Source organism: Equus quagga, unplaced genomic scaffold, assembly GCF_021613505.1.
Source record: "Equus quagga isolate Etosha38 unplaced genomic scaffold, UCLA_HA_Equagga_1.0 146_RagTag, whole genome shotgun sequence".
Classification (NCBI taxonomy): Eukaryota; Metazoa; Chordata; class Mammalia; order Perissodactyla; family Equidae; genus Equus; species Equus quagga.
Genome location: NW_025796728.1, coordinates 10,800,209 through 10,820,940, shown reverse-complemented (window position 1 = coordinate 10,820,940; position 20,732 = coordinate 10,800,209). Strand labels below are relative to the sequence as shown.

Here is a 20,732-nt window from a genome sequence, read left to right as displayed (position 1 = left end):
AAGGGATTTGCAGGAGGAGAACTGTGTGATAGAACCGTTTCTAAAGCTCGTAGTATATGGAAATCAACTTGTCTTATTTCATGAAGATACTAATTATAGGCGGTTATTTCGACTTTCTGAAAGTGTGCAAGAACCAGCTGAAACAGCCTGAGGGTCCTATACTCCAGGGCCCTCGATTAAAGAATTCCCCAAATTGGCAAGAGTAGTTGACATTTTAATAGACTGCTCCAAATAGTTCTGTTACATTTTAATAGACTACTCCAAATAATTCTGTTAAAATTTTTTCAGGCAAAAACAGCAAAATTGGGTCACCCATTAATTTTATGTCCTAGATACATATCTATTTGTACACACAGAGCCAGTAAAACTAATCCCACGTATGCTTTGGTTTTTCCTAAGCATCCTTTTTTAATAACATTGTATGTCCCACAAATTATGTGGCATATGCTCTTCCAAGGAAAAGAAAATAGGATTACATGGATGATAAATCTCCAGATGAGATAAATATCGTGACTTTATATTGATTTTAATATTTGAAGATAGCGCCATCTAGGAGTTGCTGACTGCTACGAAACAGCAAAACATGAAAATCTAATTTCATGCAATTACCTCATGTGTAGGGTAAAAGTGTCTTAACGGGAGGTCTCGATGCTCTGGAATTCATCGGCAAGAAAACCATGAACGTCCTTGCAGAGAGCGACCCAGGCTTTAAGCGCACCAAGACACTCATGGAGAGAACTGTGTCCTTGTCTCAGGTGGGGTTATATACTTTTGCAATTTTTTCTTTCAGTCAATAAAGTTAATACATTTTTATTAGGTATTTTAAAGCACATGACACAAAATAGTAGAGAGTGAAAATTGAGTTTCTAAATCACTTCTTTCTTCCGCCACTTAGTTCCTCATGGGAAGCAACCACTGTTAACAGCTCCTTATGGATTCTGTCAGAATTATCATAGAGCTATAGATATAGGTAGCCATACATATATACGTATGTATATACACATATGCACATATATATGTATATACTTTTTCAACCAAATGGTAGCATATTAACCACACTCTTTTGTACCTTGCTTTATTCACTTAATAATTTCTTGAAGTTTGTTCCATTTATGCCATTTGTCTTACTCCATTTGGGCTGCTATAACAGAATACCATAGACGGCGTGGCTTGTAAACAACAAACATTTATTTCTCATAATTCTGGAGACTGGGAAGTCCAAGATCAAGGTGCCGGCAGATTCAGTGTCTAGTGAGGACCCGCTTCCTGGTTCATAGATAACCATCTTTTGCCCATGCCCTCACGTGGTGGAAGGGAGCTCTCTGGGGCATCTTTTATAAGGGCACTAATCCCATTCATGAGGGCTCCACCCTCAGAATCTGATCGCCTTTCAAAGGCCCCACCTTCAAATACCGTTACACTGGGGAGTAGGTTTCAATATGTGAATTTGGGGGGGACACAGCATTCAGTCCGTAGTCCCATTGCATATATTCCAGCTCTACCACTTTCTAGCTGCATGACCTTGAGCAGGTTACTTAACCTTTCTGTGCCTCAGTTTACTCATCTGTACACCGGGAGTAACATCAATACTGATGTTTTGTTTTGAGATTACTGATAGCTCTGTTGAGAGAATTAATGAGTTGGAATAGAACCTGACTCATAGTGAGCACTCAGGAAGGGTAGGTGTTGTTGTCATTATTATGTATCAGTATAATAGGCAGAAATGTTATCTCATTGAAATTTTGATTTATATTTCCCTTACTCTGTGCAAAGATGGGCTTCTCCTCTCATACTTCCAGCTTTAAGGTTTTCCAACCCTCCTTGAAAAATACAATATGAAGAGTTTAATCTATGTTTTGCTTACTTACAGTAGTGAAGAAAATTAAAAATAATATTTATCTTATTTTCCAAATAGAAAACTCTAATATTGAACTTGCTCTTTCAGATGGGACATGCCGAGCTCATATCCCTCAGTGCAAGAAGGCCCTTTGTCCCCTTCCTCCTTAAGAGTCCGATACACCAGGTCTCGCTGTGCCCTACTGAAATCAGGATCAGCTGAGGTAGCAGCGGATTTTGTAAATTTCACAGGCAAGACAAACATAGCTTCTCATGCCTGGGTCCTGGGAAGCCATGAGGGAGCTGTCACTGACAACATGTGAGTGGCAGTTCCTGAAAAGCTTTTCTTTTAAGCTATTTCTTCCTCTCTTCCAGAATAATCCGCACATAACCACTCTGATATTACAGCCCAGGCGTGGTCATCTACACCATCACCATACTGATCTTTAAAAAAGAAAACAGATTTGTGTTAATCAGATAATTAATACTAGATGTTGTAAAAAGAAAAAAAAACCAACAACAACAAAACCCAACCCTCAAGTATTAATGTGGCTTAGAACAAAAAAGATTTACCTTTTGCTTCTATAGTGTGAATGTTCCTGTTCAGGGGCCCCTGCTGGGCAGCTCTCTTCTGAGCCCACATCTTGTGGCTCTGCCATCCTGAAAACCTTTACTTTCAGCCTCATAGAAAGGGGAAGGAAATATGCAGAGGGCCGTATGGGACAATTTAGGACTAACCCTGGAAGTGGCATATGTCACTATTACCCTCATTCCTTTGGCCAAAACTCTCATATAGTTCACCGAATTCAACTCAGGCAGGCTGAGAAACACAGTTCAGTTGTGTGTGTAGAAGGAAAAGGATATTTGGTGAGCACATAGGAGTATTTTTGCCACAAGATTATGTATATATTTATAAATTATATAGATACATGTACATACATGAAAACATATATGAATTTTTCATTCATTCATTCATTCATTCGTTCATTCATTCATTACAGAAATATATGTCTATATAAATTTGATTCTAGTTAAGAAGGTGGTAACGTGGGGGGAAGTGTGACCAAGTGCAGAAACTGGCTAACTCTATTGGCTTCTTTGGCTTAAGTTTACACACGTGTAAAATGAAGAATTGGACCTGGTCAGTTTCCCAGATTACTGTAGTTTTTGTGCCACTTTCACAATTTTTATCAGATTTGCGTTCAATCTACTGCTAAAAAGTAAGTAGCAATGCTCAGAGAAATGTTTCATCCAAGAATCCACACTGGCCATGTGCGGTGTTTGTTCTACTTACACGTCTGAAACACATGGGGAAAGTGTGCTACACAACATTCTGGGGCACACTTGAGCCTTGCACTTGCAATCCACTTGGCTGGCTTAAGCTGGATCTCCACAACACTACTGACCTTAACCTCCCTCCAAACGGTAATTTTTCATTCATTCATTTGTTCATTCATTCATTCCACAAATGCGTTTTGAATGTCCACTATGTGCCAGACACTGTTCCAAGATCTTGAGATACATCAGTAGCCAAAATGGATAAAAATCCCTGTCCTTAAGGAGATTTCATTCCAGTGAGGAGAGAGAAACAATAATCAACATTATCTAGTATTTTAGAAGATGATGAGTGCTGTGGAAAAAAAGAGAAACTAGAGCAGGAATAGCATAATCAGGAGTGTGGGAGTGAGGGGCAGGTTAAGTATTAAATTGGATTGTGAGGGGGTGGCCTCATGGAGATGATGACATTTGAGCAAATATTTGAAGGAGATGAGGGGCTTGACCATGCGAAAATCTGAGTATAGCACATTCCATGCAGAAAGAGCAGCTTGTGCAAAGGCCCTGAGGCAGGAGTATCTGGTATGAACAAGGAGCAGCAGGGATGGTACGTGGTGGAAGAGGAGTGAGCCAGGATGAGAGTTGTTCAAGATGGGGCCAGAGAGGTAATGGGGAGCAGGTGATGGCAGATCATCGAGGGCATTTGTAAGGACCTTGGGTTTTACTGTTAGTGAAATGAGGAAACCATTGCAGCATTTTGAAAAGAGGAATGACGAGATCTCGCTTTGAAAGGATCAGCCTCATTACTGTGTTGAAAATAGACTGGGTAGCAGGGAGGGCCACAGGCAGGGAAACCAGTTAGCGTGTGTATCAGGGTGCGTCCTCCCAGAAGCAGATGCCAAGTGGGCTTAAGCACGTGAAGATTTTATTAGGGGAAATGCCTGAGTGGGAGAAAGTGGGCAGGGGATACCCGGGAAGGCTGGCAGGGCCATCAGGCCAATATGCAAGTCTGACCCCAGTGAAGGTGAGGGGGAGAGAAGGTAGGGTGGAAGCATCCTAGACTGCTGTGCTCTCTAAGGAAAGTTGGGCAAAGCCACAGAAGGGTCCTCCAGCCAAAGTCCGCTGACAAAGGAGCTCCTGTCTCCCGGGAACAGGTCTGCCCTAGTGTCCCTGCTGCTCCGGTGACGAGTAGGGACAGGTCGTGGGAGGCCTGACCTCCAGGTCAGTGAGGGATTTCAAAGTGCAGCACCTGGGCCTTCGGTCATTTATGCTCTGCTCTCAAAGCCACCTCGGGAGGCCACTGCCGTTACCTAAACAAGAGGGAACGGTGGCTCAGAGGCGCGTGCAGCCATGAAGGTAGCGGCGAACGCTGATTCTGGGTATAGTTAGAAGGTCGATCCAGGTTTCTGGAGGGATGGAATGTGGGGTATGAGATAAAAGGAGGAGGCAGGGATGACCCCGAAGTTTTTGGCCTGAGCAGCTGGAAGGATGACCCGGCCATCGACTGAGATAGAGGAGTCTGCTGTGTTTTTCCTAATCCGCACTAAATAATTATAGAAATCAGAAACGTTCGTCCACGCACTCCCTAAATTTCTCCCGTATTCTATCCCAGTGGTACCCGGACACCTGAATAACGCGGAGACACGGTGCTTCTCCGGTCCCATGGGTCTAAGTCTCAGAGCTGCCCGTCCGCTAGGAAGTCTTCAGGCCAGAATCACTCCGTGCTGTTTAAAACCATCTTTTCTTTTCCAGAGGGAAAATAGAGCCAACACCCTGTGTCAAGCCAGTTCTTCTTTAGGCAACTTTAATTTCACTTTCCATTTCCTGAGTGAATCCTGATCATTCCAGAGTGACACTTCCCCTTTCCCTTCCAATTCGTGCCTTTTCCTCTCTATTCCAAAGTACAGATTTAGAGATGGAAGTTGGTGTAGAGAAAGGAAGCAATTTCCATGTCACTTTGTTATTTTCTTTTACCACCACCAAGCCAGTGAGACCAGTGGGGGTGGTCGGGTTTTATTGTAAGTGTTGAAAATTCCCAGTGATGATTTGCTGGGGTTGTCTTGAAAACTTTAGAATTCAGAGCTTGTACTTATTTCGTCTTAAAGACAGGCAGGAGGGCGAATTCTGTCTGCGGTCCAGTGGGTTTTTGGCTGATAACCTCAAGAACCCAAAAGGAGAATGAGGTTGATTGTTTTATTGACACAATAAAAACCAGAATCTGTTCTTCCATGACCTTCCCGTTGTGACCTTGTGGTGGCCAGTGTATTTATGGTGCTCTTCAAGCTATTAAAGAACCCTATAAACTTAATGCCCAGTAAATTTGATTTAGGAATCCAATAAAAGAGGTTTAGAATCAAAGACTGTGAGGATAGGAAATTGGGAGTAACTGGTGGACATGTGTGTATTTTGTTGTCTTTTTATTATTCACTGAAAAAAATAACTGGAGAAAAATTATCCACCTGGAGAGAAACTCGGTTCACAGTCATACTTCTTGAGACCAATCTAGGAATTGATAAGCTAACATTCTTATTTATATTCACTACCTGGTGAAGAAAACATTAGGAGTTTACATTTTACTAATTTTTTCATCAAAGATTTTAATAACCACACATATAAAATTTTTTAAATAGTATAATTCATATTAAATCAGATCAGCTTACTACTGCTTTGAAGTCTGCTTGGGCGCAGAAGTTGCAATTAATCCTGTCACAGTAGATTAAGTTTTCCAAGTGTACATAAAATTTGTGCATTATAGAAAGTTTGGACATTTTAGAAAACAAGAAAATTAATCACACACGACAAACACTTTAGTGGAAACCACCGTTAAGCGTTTGTTGTGCTTCTTTCCAATTCTGTTCCTGGGCATAGAATTTTTGCTTTGTTTTGTCATGTATAAAATGAACACACAAAAAGTGGAATATTGCGTAAAAATTATCAGTCAAATAAATTTTTTTTTTAGAAATTCCAAAGTGACTAAAACCTGCCCTTCTCAAATGTAAAGTCAGTCCTCGTGTGCTACCCTTCCGTCTTACGCAGGCAGTGGGGCTTTCAAGCGTACATCTAGTGCACAAACACTGTGTGTTTCTGCAGATGTTGAGGGAAGCCAAAGAGAAAGAGAAGCAGAGACTGGCGCAGCAGCTCACGGCCGAGAGGACTGCGCACTACGGGATGCTGTTTGATGAGTACCAAGGTTTGTCACACCTGGAAGCCCTGGAAATTCTGTCCAATGAAAGTGAAAGCAAGGTACGTCTGCGCTGGGTGTTGGAAATAGCATGTCCACTAATATGCTTTTTTAAACATGAAAGAAACTGGAAAATCTTCATTAAAATATCGCATTTTTAGAGCTTCATAATTATTGTGCTAAGGTCACAAATACTGTACAGCCTGATGACCTCCTCATGCTCCATATTATGTCCTCTCTGTCCTGCGCCAAGCTCTTACCCCTCCCCAGCCCCAAGAGGGCCAGCACGAGGAGAGTCATCACTACCCCCCTCATGGTGCAGAAGGCTGCTCAGAAACTCTGCTGTCAGGCTCCTGGCCCTGTGCCTCCCTTTGCTGACGTAGTACCAGGTCAGAGATGCCCTACAGGCCACATCTTCATTCCTACCCAGTGAAAACAAAGCAGCTGATGTTTTTTTCAGACTGTAGGGTTCTAATATATTTAGCTTTATGGGTTATATAGTTATTTTTCTCCCATTTCTTAGAAAGCCTGGGTCACAAAGGGCAGGGTTATCTCACCGGGCGTTCAAGTTCTATTTGGGAATGCTCCTGAACAGAAACCTGGGAATTACCTAACAACCCTGCACGTTCGCACTCCCCACTGTGATCTCGAGAAACAAAACATGAAGAGCAGAAATCATCAGGGTTTGGGGATTTCTATTTTAAGAATCTACGTGGTGAGTGTGTGTGTGTCTTTATTTAGCAAACACAGAGTCACTGTTCTAAGCACTTTAAAACTGTTAACTTATTTAATTGTATATGGCAATTTTGTGTGGATGTCAGGCTGACTGTACTCAGGGCTGTTTTTCCAACGGAGGCCACAGGACAATACCCTCTGAACCTCCTGTGAGAGGCTCTAGGCCATCCCAGTGACATTCACTGGGGAGAGGCAGGTCCTCAGACAGGAAGTTGACCTTGGAAGTGAGCCTTAGAATGGAAAAATGATTTTTTGTTGTTGTTGTTGTTGAGGAAGATTGGCCTTAAGCTAACATCTGTGACAATCTTCCTCTATTTTGTATGTGGGACACCGCCACTGCGTGGCTTGATGAGGGGTGTGTATGTCCGTGCCCAGGATCTGAACCTGTGAACCCCAGGCCACTTAAGCAGAGTGTGTGAACTTAACCACTATGCCACTGGGCTGGACCCTAGAAAAGTGATTTTTGACTCTCTCTAGGCCATGCCTTCTTATATTTGGACTTTGAGGAGATTGAGACATTCTTGATGCCCACCTCATCAGGGACAGATGACCTCTGCCATATAGGCAACCAAGAGCCACACAGGATGGAGACACACACACAGCACACACCCAAGATTATCAAGTTCTATATTACTATCTATATTTATTCCCTTTTCTGTTTATCTGTGAGCCATCATTGACAGTCTTATGGTTAAACTGTTAAAGGATAATTTTTTTCAAAAGCAAAATCATGACTCAGATACAAAATGAACATGAATTAAAGAATTTATTTAGCTCATTAATTAAATGAAGGAATGAGACAGATGTTATAACCAGTTCAAAGGGAAAGTCAAAGCGTAAATTTATATGGAGTAAGGCAATTTGAGATGAAAGTACGAATGGACACAACCTGGCTTTTCCACAGGAGGGGAAATGGTCCCTCCACTGGACAAAAGTCATTCTCATGTCTATGGACAAGAATCATTTCACGCTGCTATCAGCCAGCTACAATTTATATAGTTGTAAAATTGCTCCCATGAAAGCAGAGTCTGAAAATCTGGTAAGTTGCTCTCTAGAAAATACAGTTTTCTACTCAAGCACGAATTTTTCCCTATAAAAGCTGGATTTAGGGTCAGACATCATATTATCAAATACCACTCAATAGCTGTACGATTTTGGACCTGTCTTGCCTCAATTGCCTTATCTATGAAATGAGAATAATAATAAAACCTACTTCATAGGATTATTAAAAGAATTAAATGAGACAATTCATGTGAAACCAGTCGCAGCATACCTAGTACATAATAAGCTCTCAATAAATGTTAGCTGCCATTTTATGCATGTGTACATATATGCATATATAATGTGGGTGACATTTTATTTTTATATGCATTTTTATGTTATATGTATATATTTGTTATTATTATTAAAAACTATTGCAGGGCAGCATGGCCCCTGGAAGTTATGGTGGTAGAGAGAGATTCTACTCTGGCCAGTTCCATCACAGGTCTCAGCTGTGAAACAGCCCCAGGCCCCTAAGCAAAGAGCCCCAAGGGACTGATGTTGCTGGAAAGGAGGCTTGGTCCCTGGAGGGTGCATTTCCCTCTGTTGGCACACTGCTCCCACAAGCGCTGCTTTCTTCCTCCAGCCTGGAGATTTTTGTAGTATTCATAGTAAGGAATGCAGAATTTTTTCTTGGCTTAGTAATGATGGTTACTGGATGCTATAATAAACAGTCCTAAAATGTCTGAGTCAAAACTGGTAAGAGTTATTATCCTCACTCCTAGAACAGCCCAAGATGGGGGCGCCTGGTCAGCAGGCAGCTTTCCTGCCTTTAGGGAGCCAGGAGCCAGGCTCTGTCCATCTTGTGGCTTCACTAGACCCAGCCTAAAGTTCACAGGCCTCTGGCAAGAATACAAATGGAGATCCATACTGGGGTTGTGAGATTCAGCAAATAAAATTACAGGGTGACTAGTTAAATTTTAACTTTAGATAAATGGTGAATACTGTTTTAGTATAAATAGGTCGCATGCAATATTTGGGACACAGACTTACACTAAGAAAATATTCATTGTTTATCTGGAATTTAAATTTAACTAGACTTTTTTTTTTTTTTTTTGGTGAGGAAGATTCACCCTGAGCTAACATCTGGGCTAATCTTCCTCTATTTTTTGATGTGGGATGCCTCCACAGCATGGCCTGATGAGTGGTGTAGGTCCACGCCTGGGATCCGAACCCACAAACCTGAGCTGCCAAAGTGGAGCACGTGGAACTTTAACTTTAACTTCCGCCATGGGGCCAGACCCAAGACATCCTATATTTTACCAGGCAACCTACGCATACCAAATATTTAAAAGTTAAAGGACTTGTGAAACCAATTGTTAAAGAAAATATATTTTGTCAGCCTACCTTGACAAATATACTTTCATAATGACCTAGAAAGCAGGGTTCCCATTTAGAATTCTCAAACTCCTCAAATTTCCACACCACCCTCCTGCCTGCTCTCCTCCCGTTGTCTCCAGCTGTCTCTCGCCTCAGGGAGCCTCATGTGTACAGGTGAGGATGCCCTGGTTCAAGCGCCATTGACACCCCTGCAGACAGCCACCTCTTGGCCATCCCTTGGGGTTGGGGCGCACACTCTGATGGATGGTCTCCCTGTAAGGAGCGCAGCTGAGGAAGGGGTTCACACAGGCCATGGAAAGGAACTTTCAGTCACCTGGAGAGTGCTCTAGAAGGGGGAGTGTGGACTCTGGTGGGCACGTCCCTTTGGCCCTGTGACCTCCGCTGTATCCAAGTCTAAAGTATTGGGTTTCACCGTCCTCTAGAGCCTTATTGTCTTCTTATCCCATCAGCATAAGGAGAGAGAGTGTAGAGGGGACGCTCCCATTTTTTAAAAGTCTTGGTTCGGAAATGATACACGTCACCTCTGCTGACATTCCATTGGCTAAAACTTAGACACGTTGTATGGAAATATCAGGAATTATTATCATTACTTTTCTAATAGATTGATTCCAGGATGGCAATAGGCATGGCAAAGTGGTGTTCTGTAAATCTTAAGGAGAAACTAATAATTTTGCCATTATAGTCAATAGTTAATAAAAATAGTAAACAAGAATCGTCAAAATGGCCCCCCACACCCCCTTTCAGGGAAAAGATTTACAAGGCAGACTGTCCACCCCATGTCCTCGACAACACTTAGCACAATTCCAAGCATATAGTCAGCATTCCACAAATATTTATTGAGGAGCACATGATTATTTATTATTTATTGTTGGATTGAAGTAAGGACTCGATGCACTTCACCTTGGCAGAATGGAATGAACTAGGAGGAAGCAAAAGAGATGCTATAGGAGAAAGATGCCGACAAAAGAGTCCTTAGTTAAAACGAACCCTTCCCAGGGGATGCCAAAAACGTAAAACCCCAGTGCATTCCCTCCTGGAGGATGGCCACCCTCCGGAAGACACAGGGAAATCAAAATGTTCCACGTGTGTATATATGTTTTCACTGAGTGTTGTACTCAAGCACATTTATTCAACAATTACCTTTTTTATTCAGTCTTAGAAAACTGCTGTTTAGAAAATATATCTGAAGCATAAGAATATGATGTGCACACATCTAGGACCCTGAGACCTAAACACAAGGACTCTGAAAAGATCAGGGCAGAAAGGAATGACGGCAGCCATCCTGCAGGGCGACTTTGCTTCCACCCTCTGAACTCTGAGGCTAATAGGTTTCATGTGGATGACTTCCCGCCGAGCTGCCTCCCAGGGCCTTGGCGCCGGTCGCATTATGCCCTGGTGATGTGCATTAGCTACTTTTAGGAAAATGGTGTCCTGGCCTCTCAGAGGCCCTCTCTAACTCTCTCACTTATCCTCATGTACAAATCTACCGCCATCATGAATATTACAACATATTCTGAAGAGCATTGTGGCTCCTCTGCTGGTTCTCCCTCCAGAGCAAGCATTTGATCTGCAGAATGAAAAAATTAAAAGCTTACAAGTACTGTCTAGTCATACGTGACTTTTTATATGGTCCTCCCTGCCCTTTTACCATTTTGGAAATTAAAATCAATCTTAAAATTCACAGAGGATGACTGGCCATCTGTACAAATAATTATTAAGTTGTTTACAAAGGATAGCTACAAAAGAAGGGTCCTGAAGACAATGAGCACAGAGGACATCAGTTCAAGCATCATCCTGTGAAGCCTCCCCACCCCCGCCTTCCCTCCCGAAGTGGGACTGCAGCTCCCTCCCAGGTGCCACACTGTCGCTGCACTCACGTCTGTCATGGCTTTTGTCAGTTGACATGGGTCTCCCTCCTCTAGACTGCAAGATCTCTGAGAAGAAAAATGTGTCTTGTGCCTTTTTGTAACCCCAGTACAATAGCACACATCTAGCAAGTATATATGTGTATATATATATATATCTGTATATATACATAGAACATTTGTTTATTTATATGTTTGTTTACATGTGTGTGTATATATAAATATAATTTATTGACCATCACTATAAATACTTCTAAGTACATCATTTTATTTAAACTTCAAAACAACCTTACAAGGTTGGTGGTATTAGTCTTCAATTTATAGATAAGGGAGCTGAAGCGTGGAAGGGTAAAATATGTTACCCAAGGTCACATAATTGAATCCAGGGTTGACGTCAAAGTGTTTTTTTAACCACCATGATAGAAAAGCTACCACCACCATTTATTTAGCATCTGCTGTGTACACTTGTGCAATGTACTTCCTATTCCTTATTTCATTGACCCCACAAAGCATCACAATGAAATGTGGACCTTGTTTTAAAACTGAGAAAAACTTCCTTTGGGTATATACCCAGAAGTGGAATTGCTAGATCATATGGTAGATCTATTTTTAATTTTTTGAGGAAACCAAAAACAGGATTTCAAAGAGATATGTGCACTCCCATGTTTATTGTAATATTATTTACAATAGCCAAGATAAGGAGACAACCTAAATGCCTATCAATGGATGAAAGGATAAAAAAGATGTCATATATATATATATGTATATATACACAATGGAATATTATTCACCCGTGAGAAGAGAGGATATATTGTCATTTAGGACAACAAGAATAGACCTTGAGCCCATTATGCTAAGTGAGATAAGTCAGACAGAGACAGACAAGTACTGTATGATCTCACTTATATGTGGAATCTAAAAAAGTCCAACGTCATAAAAAACAGAGTAAAATGGCAGTTACCAGGGGTTGAAGGTGGGGAGATTGATTAGATTGATGATGTTTAAGGGCACAAACTTGCAGCGAGTAGTAAATAGGCCAGAGAACTAATGCACAGTATAATGAATATAGACAACAATAGTGTACTGCCATCATCAAACTTGCTAACACACTAAAACTTTATGATTCCAACCACTAAAAAGAAAGGATAGTCATGTGACATGATAGAGGCACTAAACCTCACTACAAGTGCAATATATACATGTATCAAATGAACACGTTGTACACCTTAAATTTACACAGTGTTATATGTCAAACACATTCGATTAACAAACTGAGGCCCAAGGAGCTTATGTAACTTACCCAAAGTTGCACAGTTAGTAGGCAGTAAATCCAACATTCAACCTCCCACACCGAGAATCACCTCAGTCCTGGGAAACCTGAGGACGGCCGTACATAAATGTTATTAATGAGAAGAGATGACAGTTATGCCAACCTATTTCTTTTTTCAGGTTCAGTCATTTTTATCATCACTTGATGGAGAGAAGCTGGAACTCTTAAAAAATGACCTAATTTCCATTAAAGACATCTTTGCAGCCAAAGAATTAGAGAATGAAGAGAATCAAGAAGAACAAGGTAAAGGTAAATAACCTGTTAAAGAGCAAGACAGACTGTAGGTACAATTCTTATGAACTCTGTTAGTAAGCACAGCCCTTTGAACAGGGTGGAATTATTTAATTCAGATGCTCCTCCTCCCTGCTTCCAGAACACTCTGTGCATCTGCTCTTGTCACAGGAGCTGGTCACTTTGATCTGTAACCCTCCCTTTTGCTGGGCGGGAACTCCTGACAGAGCCATCTTTATTTCTCTGGTGTCCAGCACAATCCTGGCACATCACATCACAGACGTGCAATAAATGCATATGGTCAAATGAACAAAGAGCACAGTGTGCTCAATGGGGCCCTGATGCCTAGAGTTTATGCTCCGATGTCTAATGTTCTGTGTGCATGCAGAAGTTGTTGAATGTGATTGATGTTGATGGTGGGCAGGTCTTTCAGTGGATTTCTTTTCATATCTTGTTATTCTTTTTAATTTATATGTGCAGGAGTTAGGGTGTACTGGTAAGTGGCCTACACTCCACCGAAAAAGTACAGTTCTGACAAAGGCACCCAGTGCACCACGGTGTGATGTGTTGGGTTGACAATCACTGAACTAAGCCAGGTGTGCACTCCTGATCATCTTCCAGCTGGACAATGACATGACGCCAAGGAGACTAGAACATATTTTGTGAGAAGCAAGCCTTCCTTGAGAGGGGGAAAAAACGTTCTCAAAGTTGGGCATGCTTAATGATTACGTCCATTTGGGAAGAGAATATAGCAAAATATTTGCTATGTACATGGAGAGTGATCTCTTACTGATGTCACCACCAACCACCACAACCACAGTTGTTTGTGTCGCTTATGTTAAAAATTCAAGAGGCTGGCCTGGTGGCGTGGTGGTGAAGTTTGTGCACTCCACTTCGGCGGCCAGGGTTGGCAGGTTTGGATTCCGGGTGCGGACTTACACACTGCCCATCAGCCATGCTGTGGCAGCCTTCCGCATACAAAATAGAGGAAGATGGGCACCGATGTTAGGTCAGGGCTAATCTTCCTCAGCAAAAAGAGGAAGATTGGCAACAGATGTTAGCTCAGGGCCAATCTCCTCACCACAAAAAAAGAAAAAATTCAAGCAACCATAGACACACAAGGCTGGCTTCTCCTGGGACCATCTGAAGGTCCCATCTGAAACATTTTCGCCACTTACTTGCTGAATGGCCCTGAACAAGCTATATCACCTTTCTGAAACTCAGTATCTTCACCTGTAAAGTGAAGACAATGTTACATATTTCCAAGGGCTATTGTGAGGATCAAATTAGATAATATATATAAAAACGTATGTTACAATGCCTGACGCACAAAGCTGCTAAAAACTGTTAACTATTATTATTTAAAGTGCCAACACAATGCCAGGACAGTAATAAGGGTGTAATACGTTATAGCTTTTACTTATGATTGTACTTGTTGTTACCCAAATGCAGAACAGTGATACTGTGCATTCATACCATGAAGTCACTGGAAGTATTTTCTGCCCATGCATGTTGCACACCTTTAATGAAAGCTCCAACACAAGAGCAGAAATGCTTCAGCCTCGGTGCTCACGGCAAAATTATTCTAAGCATTTGCAAACTGTTATTTAAATACCATCTCCCGCTTTAGCCCCACATATTGACCTTATGTGCATTCACTTTAATGAGATTTATGCTCGTTGCATCAAAATAGAAAAATCAATTAGACAGAAGCATAGAAAGACCCAGTATCAAAGAAGTAGTTGGAGAATAACATTTTTGAGCGTTTGTATGTTCTACAGTCACAAAGGATGACAGCCTTGTCTCTGTTTTAATAATGGAGAAACTAAGGCGTTAGTTGTCAAAGGTCATGCGGCTAGCATGATAGACCCAAGATGAACTAATATAGATGCTTCTTTTCCAGCATAACAATCACCAAAAAGATCCAGGCTATTTCTCTTCAGTTCCATGATGCCTGAGGTAGACCTTGGTCCTATTGGGAATGTCACTCTGAGAGGATTAAAGAGGATCCCAGGGGCTGGCCCTGTGGCTGAGTGGTTAAGTTCTCATGTTCCGCTTCCACAGCCCAGGGTTTCTCTGTTTCGGATCCTGGGCATGGACATGGCACTGCTCATCAGGCCATGCTGAGGTGGCATCCCATATAGTACAACCAGAGGCACTCACAGGTAGAATATAAAACTATGTACTGGGAGGCTGTGGGGAGAAGAAGAAGAAAGAAAGGGAAAAAAAAGAAGATTGGCAACAGATGTTAGCTCAGGTGCCAATCTTTAAATAAAAAAGAGGATCCTAACTTCCCCCTAACATCAAAGAGATACTGTTGCCAGAGCAAGTTAAGGCAATATTGCATCCCCAACTAGTGCTATTTTTTGGAGAGGAAACGTGATTCAGTACTGTTAAATAGAAAGTGTTACTATATGTGATGTGTTCCAGTCTTAATGTAGAGCTTCAGTATATTGAGATTGTTGAATATGACCCAAAAAAATTGAAGTCCTGAACAGCATGCTTAAGAAATGGTACATTTGTCTCTCCTTAAGTGACAGAACCCTGTTATCTCCCATAATATATCCATTTTCCCAGAGGGCATCTCCAGATTATAAAAACACTATTAATTCTAATTAACTTAATTTAATAAATAAATGTCATTCAAACACTTCAAGAAGAACCAAGAGAAAAGAATAGTGGGGTTGTCATTAAGTCAATCCAATTATGATGAAGTGCCACAACTCCAGGAAGGTGGAGGGCTTGTCCTAAAGCCGCGGAGAGGAATCTTATCCTGGGGCGAAGCTCTGGGAGACCAGAGCATTTCCATCAAACTTGTGTCTTGTAAGCACTTACGTTCCTAAAAGCCTCCTAACACCTAAATAATTTGTTTCATTGTCTCAGAAAATGTAATCAACTGTCATTCTGTCATTTTCAGGTAGATTTCCTATTGAGCTCCTCTACATTTAGGATGTTAGCTAGTGATTTGCATGTTCGTCTTGCCAGCAGATTGTAATTTTATCACGCTGCCATGGGTCTCTAATTTGGTTTACCACACTGTTGTGAAGAGATTTTAAAAGGCTGTTTTCTATTTTTATATCCTTGGTGAAGATCTTCTTTTCAGCCATGTGTACAGACCAAGAGTTGTAGTAATAGATATTCTTTGTTGCAATGTTTTGGGGTTTTTTTATTGAGTTCATAATAGTTTACATAATTGTGAATTTCAATTGTACATTATTTCTTGTCTGTCACCATGAGTGCTCCCCTTCCCCCTTGTACCCACCCCCCACCCCCCTTCCCCTGGTAAACACTGAACTGTTCTCTTTGTCCTTGCGTTTGTTTATCTTCCGCATATGAGTGAAATTGTACAGTGTTTGTCTTTCTCAGTCTGGCTTATTTGGCTTAACATAATACCCTCGAGGACCATCCATGTTGTTGCAAATGGGATGATTTTTGTCTTTTTTATGGCTGAGTAGTATTCCATTGTGTGTGTGTGTGTGTGTACATTTATATATATATATATATATATACACCACGTCTTTATCCAATCATCGGTCGATGGGCACTTGGATTGCTTCCATGTCTTGGCTATCGTGAATAGTGCTGCAATGAACATAGGGGTACATAGGTCACTTTGGATTGTTGATTTCAAGTTATTTGGGTAGATACCCAGTAGTGGGATAGCTGGGTCATATGGTGTTTCTATTTTTAGTTTTTTGAGGAATCTCCATACTGTTTTCCATAATGGCTGCACCAGTTGCCACTCCCACCAGCAGTGTATGAGGGTTCCCTTTTCTCCACAACCTCTCCAACGTTTGTTGTTTTTAGTCTTAGTGATTATAGCCATTTTAACAGGTGTGAGGTGGTATCTTAGTGTAGTTTTGATTTGCATTTCCCAGATGATTGGTGATGTTGAACATCTTTTCATGTGCCTGTTGGCCATCTGTATATCTTCTTTGGAAAAATGTCTGTTCATCTCCTCTGCCCATTTTTTGATTGGGCTGTTCATTTTTTTGTTGTTCAGTTGTGTGAGTTCTTTATATATTATGGAGATTAACCCCTTGTTGGATGTATGATTTGCGAATATTTTCTCCCAATTGGTGGGTTGTCTTTTTGTTTTGATACTAGTTTCCTTTGCCTTGCAGAAGCTCTTTAGTCTGATGAACTCCCATTTGTTTATTTTTTCTTTTGTTTCCCTTTTCTGAGAAGACATGGTATTCGAAAAGATCCTTTTAAGTTCTATGTCAAAGAGTGTACTATCTATATTTTCTTCCAGAAGTTTTATGGTTTCGGGTCTTATGTTCAAGTCTTTGATCCTTTTTGAGTTTATTTTCTGTATGGTGTGAGATAATGGTCTACTTCCATTCTTTTGCAAGTGGTTGTCCAGACTTCTCAACGCCATTTATTGAAGAGACTATCTTTTCCCACTGTATGTTCTTGGCACCTTTGTCGAAGATTAGCTGTCCGTAGATGTGCAGTTTTATTTCTGGGCTTTCAGTTCTGCTCCATTGATCTGTGTGCCTGTTTTTCTACCAGTACCATGCTGTTTTGATCACTATGGCTTTGTGGTACATTTTGAAGTCAGGGATTATGATACCTCCAGCTTTGTTCTTTTTCCTCAGGATTGCTTTGGCTATTTGGGGTCTTTTTTTGCCTCATATGAATTTTAGGATTCTTTGTATTATTTCCGTGAAGAATGTCATTGGGATTCTCACTAGGATTGCACTGAATCTGTAGATTGCTTTAGGTAGTATGGACGTTTGAACTATGTTTATTCTTCTGATCCATGTGCGTGGAATCTCTTTGCATTTCTTTATGTCATCATCTATTTCTTTCAATAATGTCTTATAGTTTTCATTGTATAAGTCCTTCACCTCCTTGGTAAAATTTATTCCTAGATATTTTATTCTTTTTGTTTGTTGAAACGTTTTTTATCATCTGTTTTTTTCTCCTTCCATTTTTCTCTGTGATTTTTTTTCCTAAAATATTCGATAAAAGTCACTGGTGTATTTTTCTGTTTTATAGAATGAATACACATTTAAAAACTGAAGCTGCGTGAGTACTTGTATCCTAGTTTAGTGTTGATGACTCCCAAATATTCTTAATCTTCCTATGTTTATATCTTTGTAGCACATAATGATATAGTTAAATCTTTAGTGTTTGCAGGATACTTTCACATTTGTTGTATTATTTGGTCCTTACAACGACGCTAAAGAGGAGATGGGTGGGTTTTATTATCCTAAGTTCACAGAGGCGGAAATGGAAGCTGAGAAGCCCTGTGACTGGCCCGGGTCACGGAGCCACTAAACGTAGAACCCCTCCTCCCAAGCCTCAGCCTGGGCTGTCTCTGCCCTGCAACGCTGCCTCTTCCAGAACCAGAAGGCCCCAGCTGTTTGGGAACGAGACCTTGTTGATGCTGCCCTGATGTGCCCCGGCCCCTTTTATTTGCTGGCCTAGAGAGGATGAGATCTAGACCTCTGCCCAACAGAGAGAGAATCTCAGCTTTGGGAGGAAGTTCTCTCTCTCCCCGTTCCCTCTCCCTCTCTCATCCCCCAAGCTCTCCCTTTGTGCATGTGACTAATGCCTTCTCGTTCTTGAAGGCTTGGTTCAGGCATCACCTCCTCCAGGAAGCCTTCTTAACAGCCCTCTGAGGACTGGATTAGGTGCTGCAAAGCCCCCTCAGTCAGAGCACTTGCCTCTTTTGGTTATAATGATTCACTGTGTCGGCTTCATCAGGAACAAAGACAGCCATCTCTCTCTACCCCCAAGGCACATGACTCCCTCCCCTGCTGCGGCCCCCCTGGCCTCCTTGCTGTCCCTGAATAAGCCGGGCACACTCCCTCCTGGACTTTGTGCTAGCGGTGCCTCTGCCTGGAAATCTCTTCCCCTGAGCTGGTGTGGCTCACCCTTCTCCTCCTCCGGTTCATTACTCAAATGGCACTTTCTCAGCTGCCCTCCCATTTAAAATTGCTACCCCCTCACTGTCCCTATTCCTCTTCCTTGCTTTATACTCCTCCATGAATCTTTTCTCCTGACATATATGTTTTACTTCTCTAGTACGTTTACTGATCTGTCTCCCTCATGAGCATATATAAATTCTAGGTGATGTTAAGCTGGTTAAGCCAAATGTTTTGAACAAAGACCTACAAGTTATCCTGGCTGTCTTCATGAGCTGCTGATTAACATTTTGTCTATAAAACAGAGAGCACGTGCAGATGAGTGTTAGATACAGTATTTCTCGCATGGCTTAGTCCTCCCTGAAGCTACTGCCTTCCCCACTGACATAGCCAGAGTATTTTCTTCTCAGAGGGTTTTGAGATCATGTAATCAGGCCGGATTAATGATGCCTTTATTCCCCTCAAAACTGGTAGTAAACTGATTGTGGAATCAATTCTTCAGCACTTATCAGAAACTTTTAAAAAGGCTTCAACTCGTGATACAAATGAGAGAAATAAGACTATAACTTTTTTTTCCCTCTGCAAAGCCCCAGTGCATGCTCGTATATTCTAGTTGTAAGTCCTTTGACTTCTCTTTGAGCCGCCACCACAGCATGGCTAGTGACAGGCAAATAGTGTGGTTCTGCGCCCAGGAACCAAACCCAGGCCACCAAAGGGGAGCATGCTGAACTTTAACTGCCAGGCCATCAGGCCTGGCTCAGACTGTAACTTTTAAAGATCTTTCTTCTTTATTGCCCACCAATGATATTAATTTATTTTTATTTTTAGATATATTAAATATAACATTATACTTTATATAATCAATATATTATTATCTGTGATATAATTTATTAATGAATTGCTTATTCAATAAATATTCATTTTAGCACCTCCTATCTTCCAGGCACTGTGTTAGATGCCCTGGATTCAAAAGTGAACAAAACAAATTCTGTCTCTGTCTTTAGGTAACTTCCAATCTGGAGGGAAGGCTTATTGTTAAGAAGTATTGTAAGACCAGACAGATGTCCCAGGAAACCTTGGGAAATTTCTCCAGAGATATAACATTGTTACATCAGATAGCACACGACCCATCGAGACTAGTTCTGCTCCCTTAGCACGGTGGCTCTGTAGACAGAAAAGGTCGCCCTGGGTATCGTTAGGGTTGCCTGGTAAGCATGGCAGTACTCTAGGTCATAAACACAGTGTTGTCCTACGGCTCCCAACCCTGAGAAAGGTCATTCATTTGTTCCTTCGGTCATTCTTTCAACAAGTAGCTACTGACCACCCATAGCTTGAACAAGACGCATGAGTCCCTCACTGCGCTCACATTCCCTCTAGGCCAGCCTGGCGGTGCCCTGGCTAGAGCTGCGAGCAACAAGGCTCCAGCAGCCCTCACCCAGCAGCAGTCTCCTACCTCAGTGCTATGCTCATAAGCGAGCGAAACTCATCTTTGCCCGGCAGCTGGAGGACAGGCTGCCGCAGCCCCCACTTAAACTCTGACTGCGGGCTATATGGTTGGGGGAGCTGCCACATCCTGAAGGATGAAAAATAAATCATGCTTCTTACTTCTGTCATTTTCTATTTCTAGGCTTAGAAGAAAAGGGAGAAGAATTTGCTAGCATGCTCACAGAGCTTCTCTTTGAATTACATGTCGCGGCCACGCCTGACAAACTCAATAAGGTCAGCCCCTTCTGAGTCTGAGTCTTTGTCTTTTAAAAAAAAAAAAGGATCTCAGTTATAAAATTCCAGAGATCCACCCAAAATGGAAATACCCCAAATCCCAAATGGCACATAGCAGGAGGGGAGTGTGAGGTCAGTAATTAAGGTTCAAGGGGGCAACATGATGAAATGTGGTGGCAGAGAACATGGTAGACTGTGTCATGAGATCTGCATTTCAGCTGCAACTTTTACTAGTAATTACCTTGTGACCTTGAACAAGTCACTTCTCCTCAAAATAGAATTTTACATGAGAGCAGTGGTTA

The 20,732-nt window shown here is 41.6% G+C and overlaps 1 protein-coding gene across 3 annotated transcripts in view; it reads left to right on the top strand.

Annotated features, from left to right (window-relative positions):
* The window catches only part of LOC124232972 (protein NOXP20), a 72,705-nt gene that overhangs the window by 40,612 nt on the left and 11,361 nt on the right, over window positions 1-20,732 (top strand). For 2 of the 3 annotated variants that reach the window (XM_046649951.1, XM_046649950.1), the window contains exons 6-9: window positions 621-755; window positions 6,202-6,354; window positions 12,724-12,853; window positions 20,339-20,430. In XM_046649951.1, the coding sequence (XP_046505907.1) occupies window positions 621-755; window positions 6,202-6,354; window positions 12,724-12,853; window positions 20,339-20,430 (510 nt within the window). The remainder of the gene's footprint in view (window positions 1-620; window positions 756-6,201; window positions 6,355-12,723; window positions 12,854-20,338; window positions 20,431-20,732) is intronic. The other variant, XM_046649952.1, reaches the window with a different exon arrangement.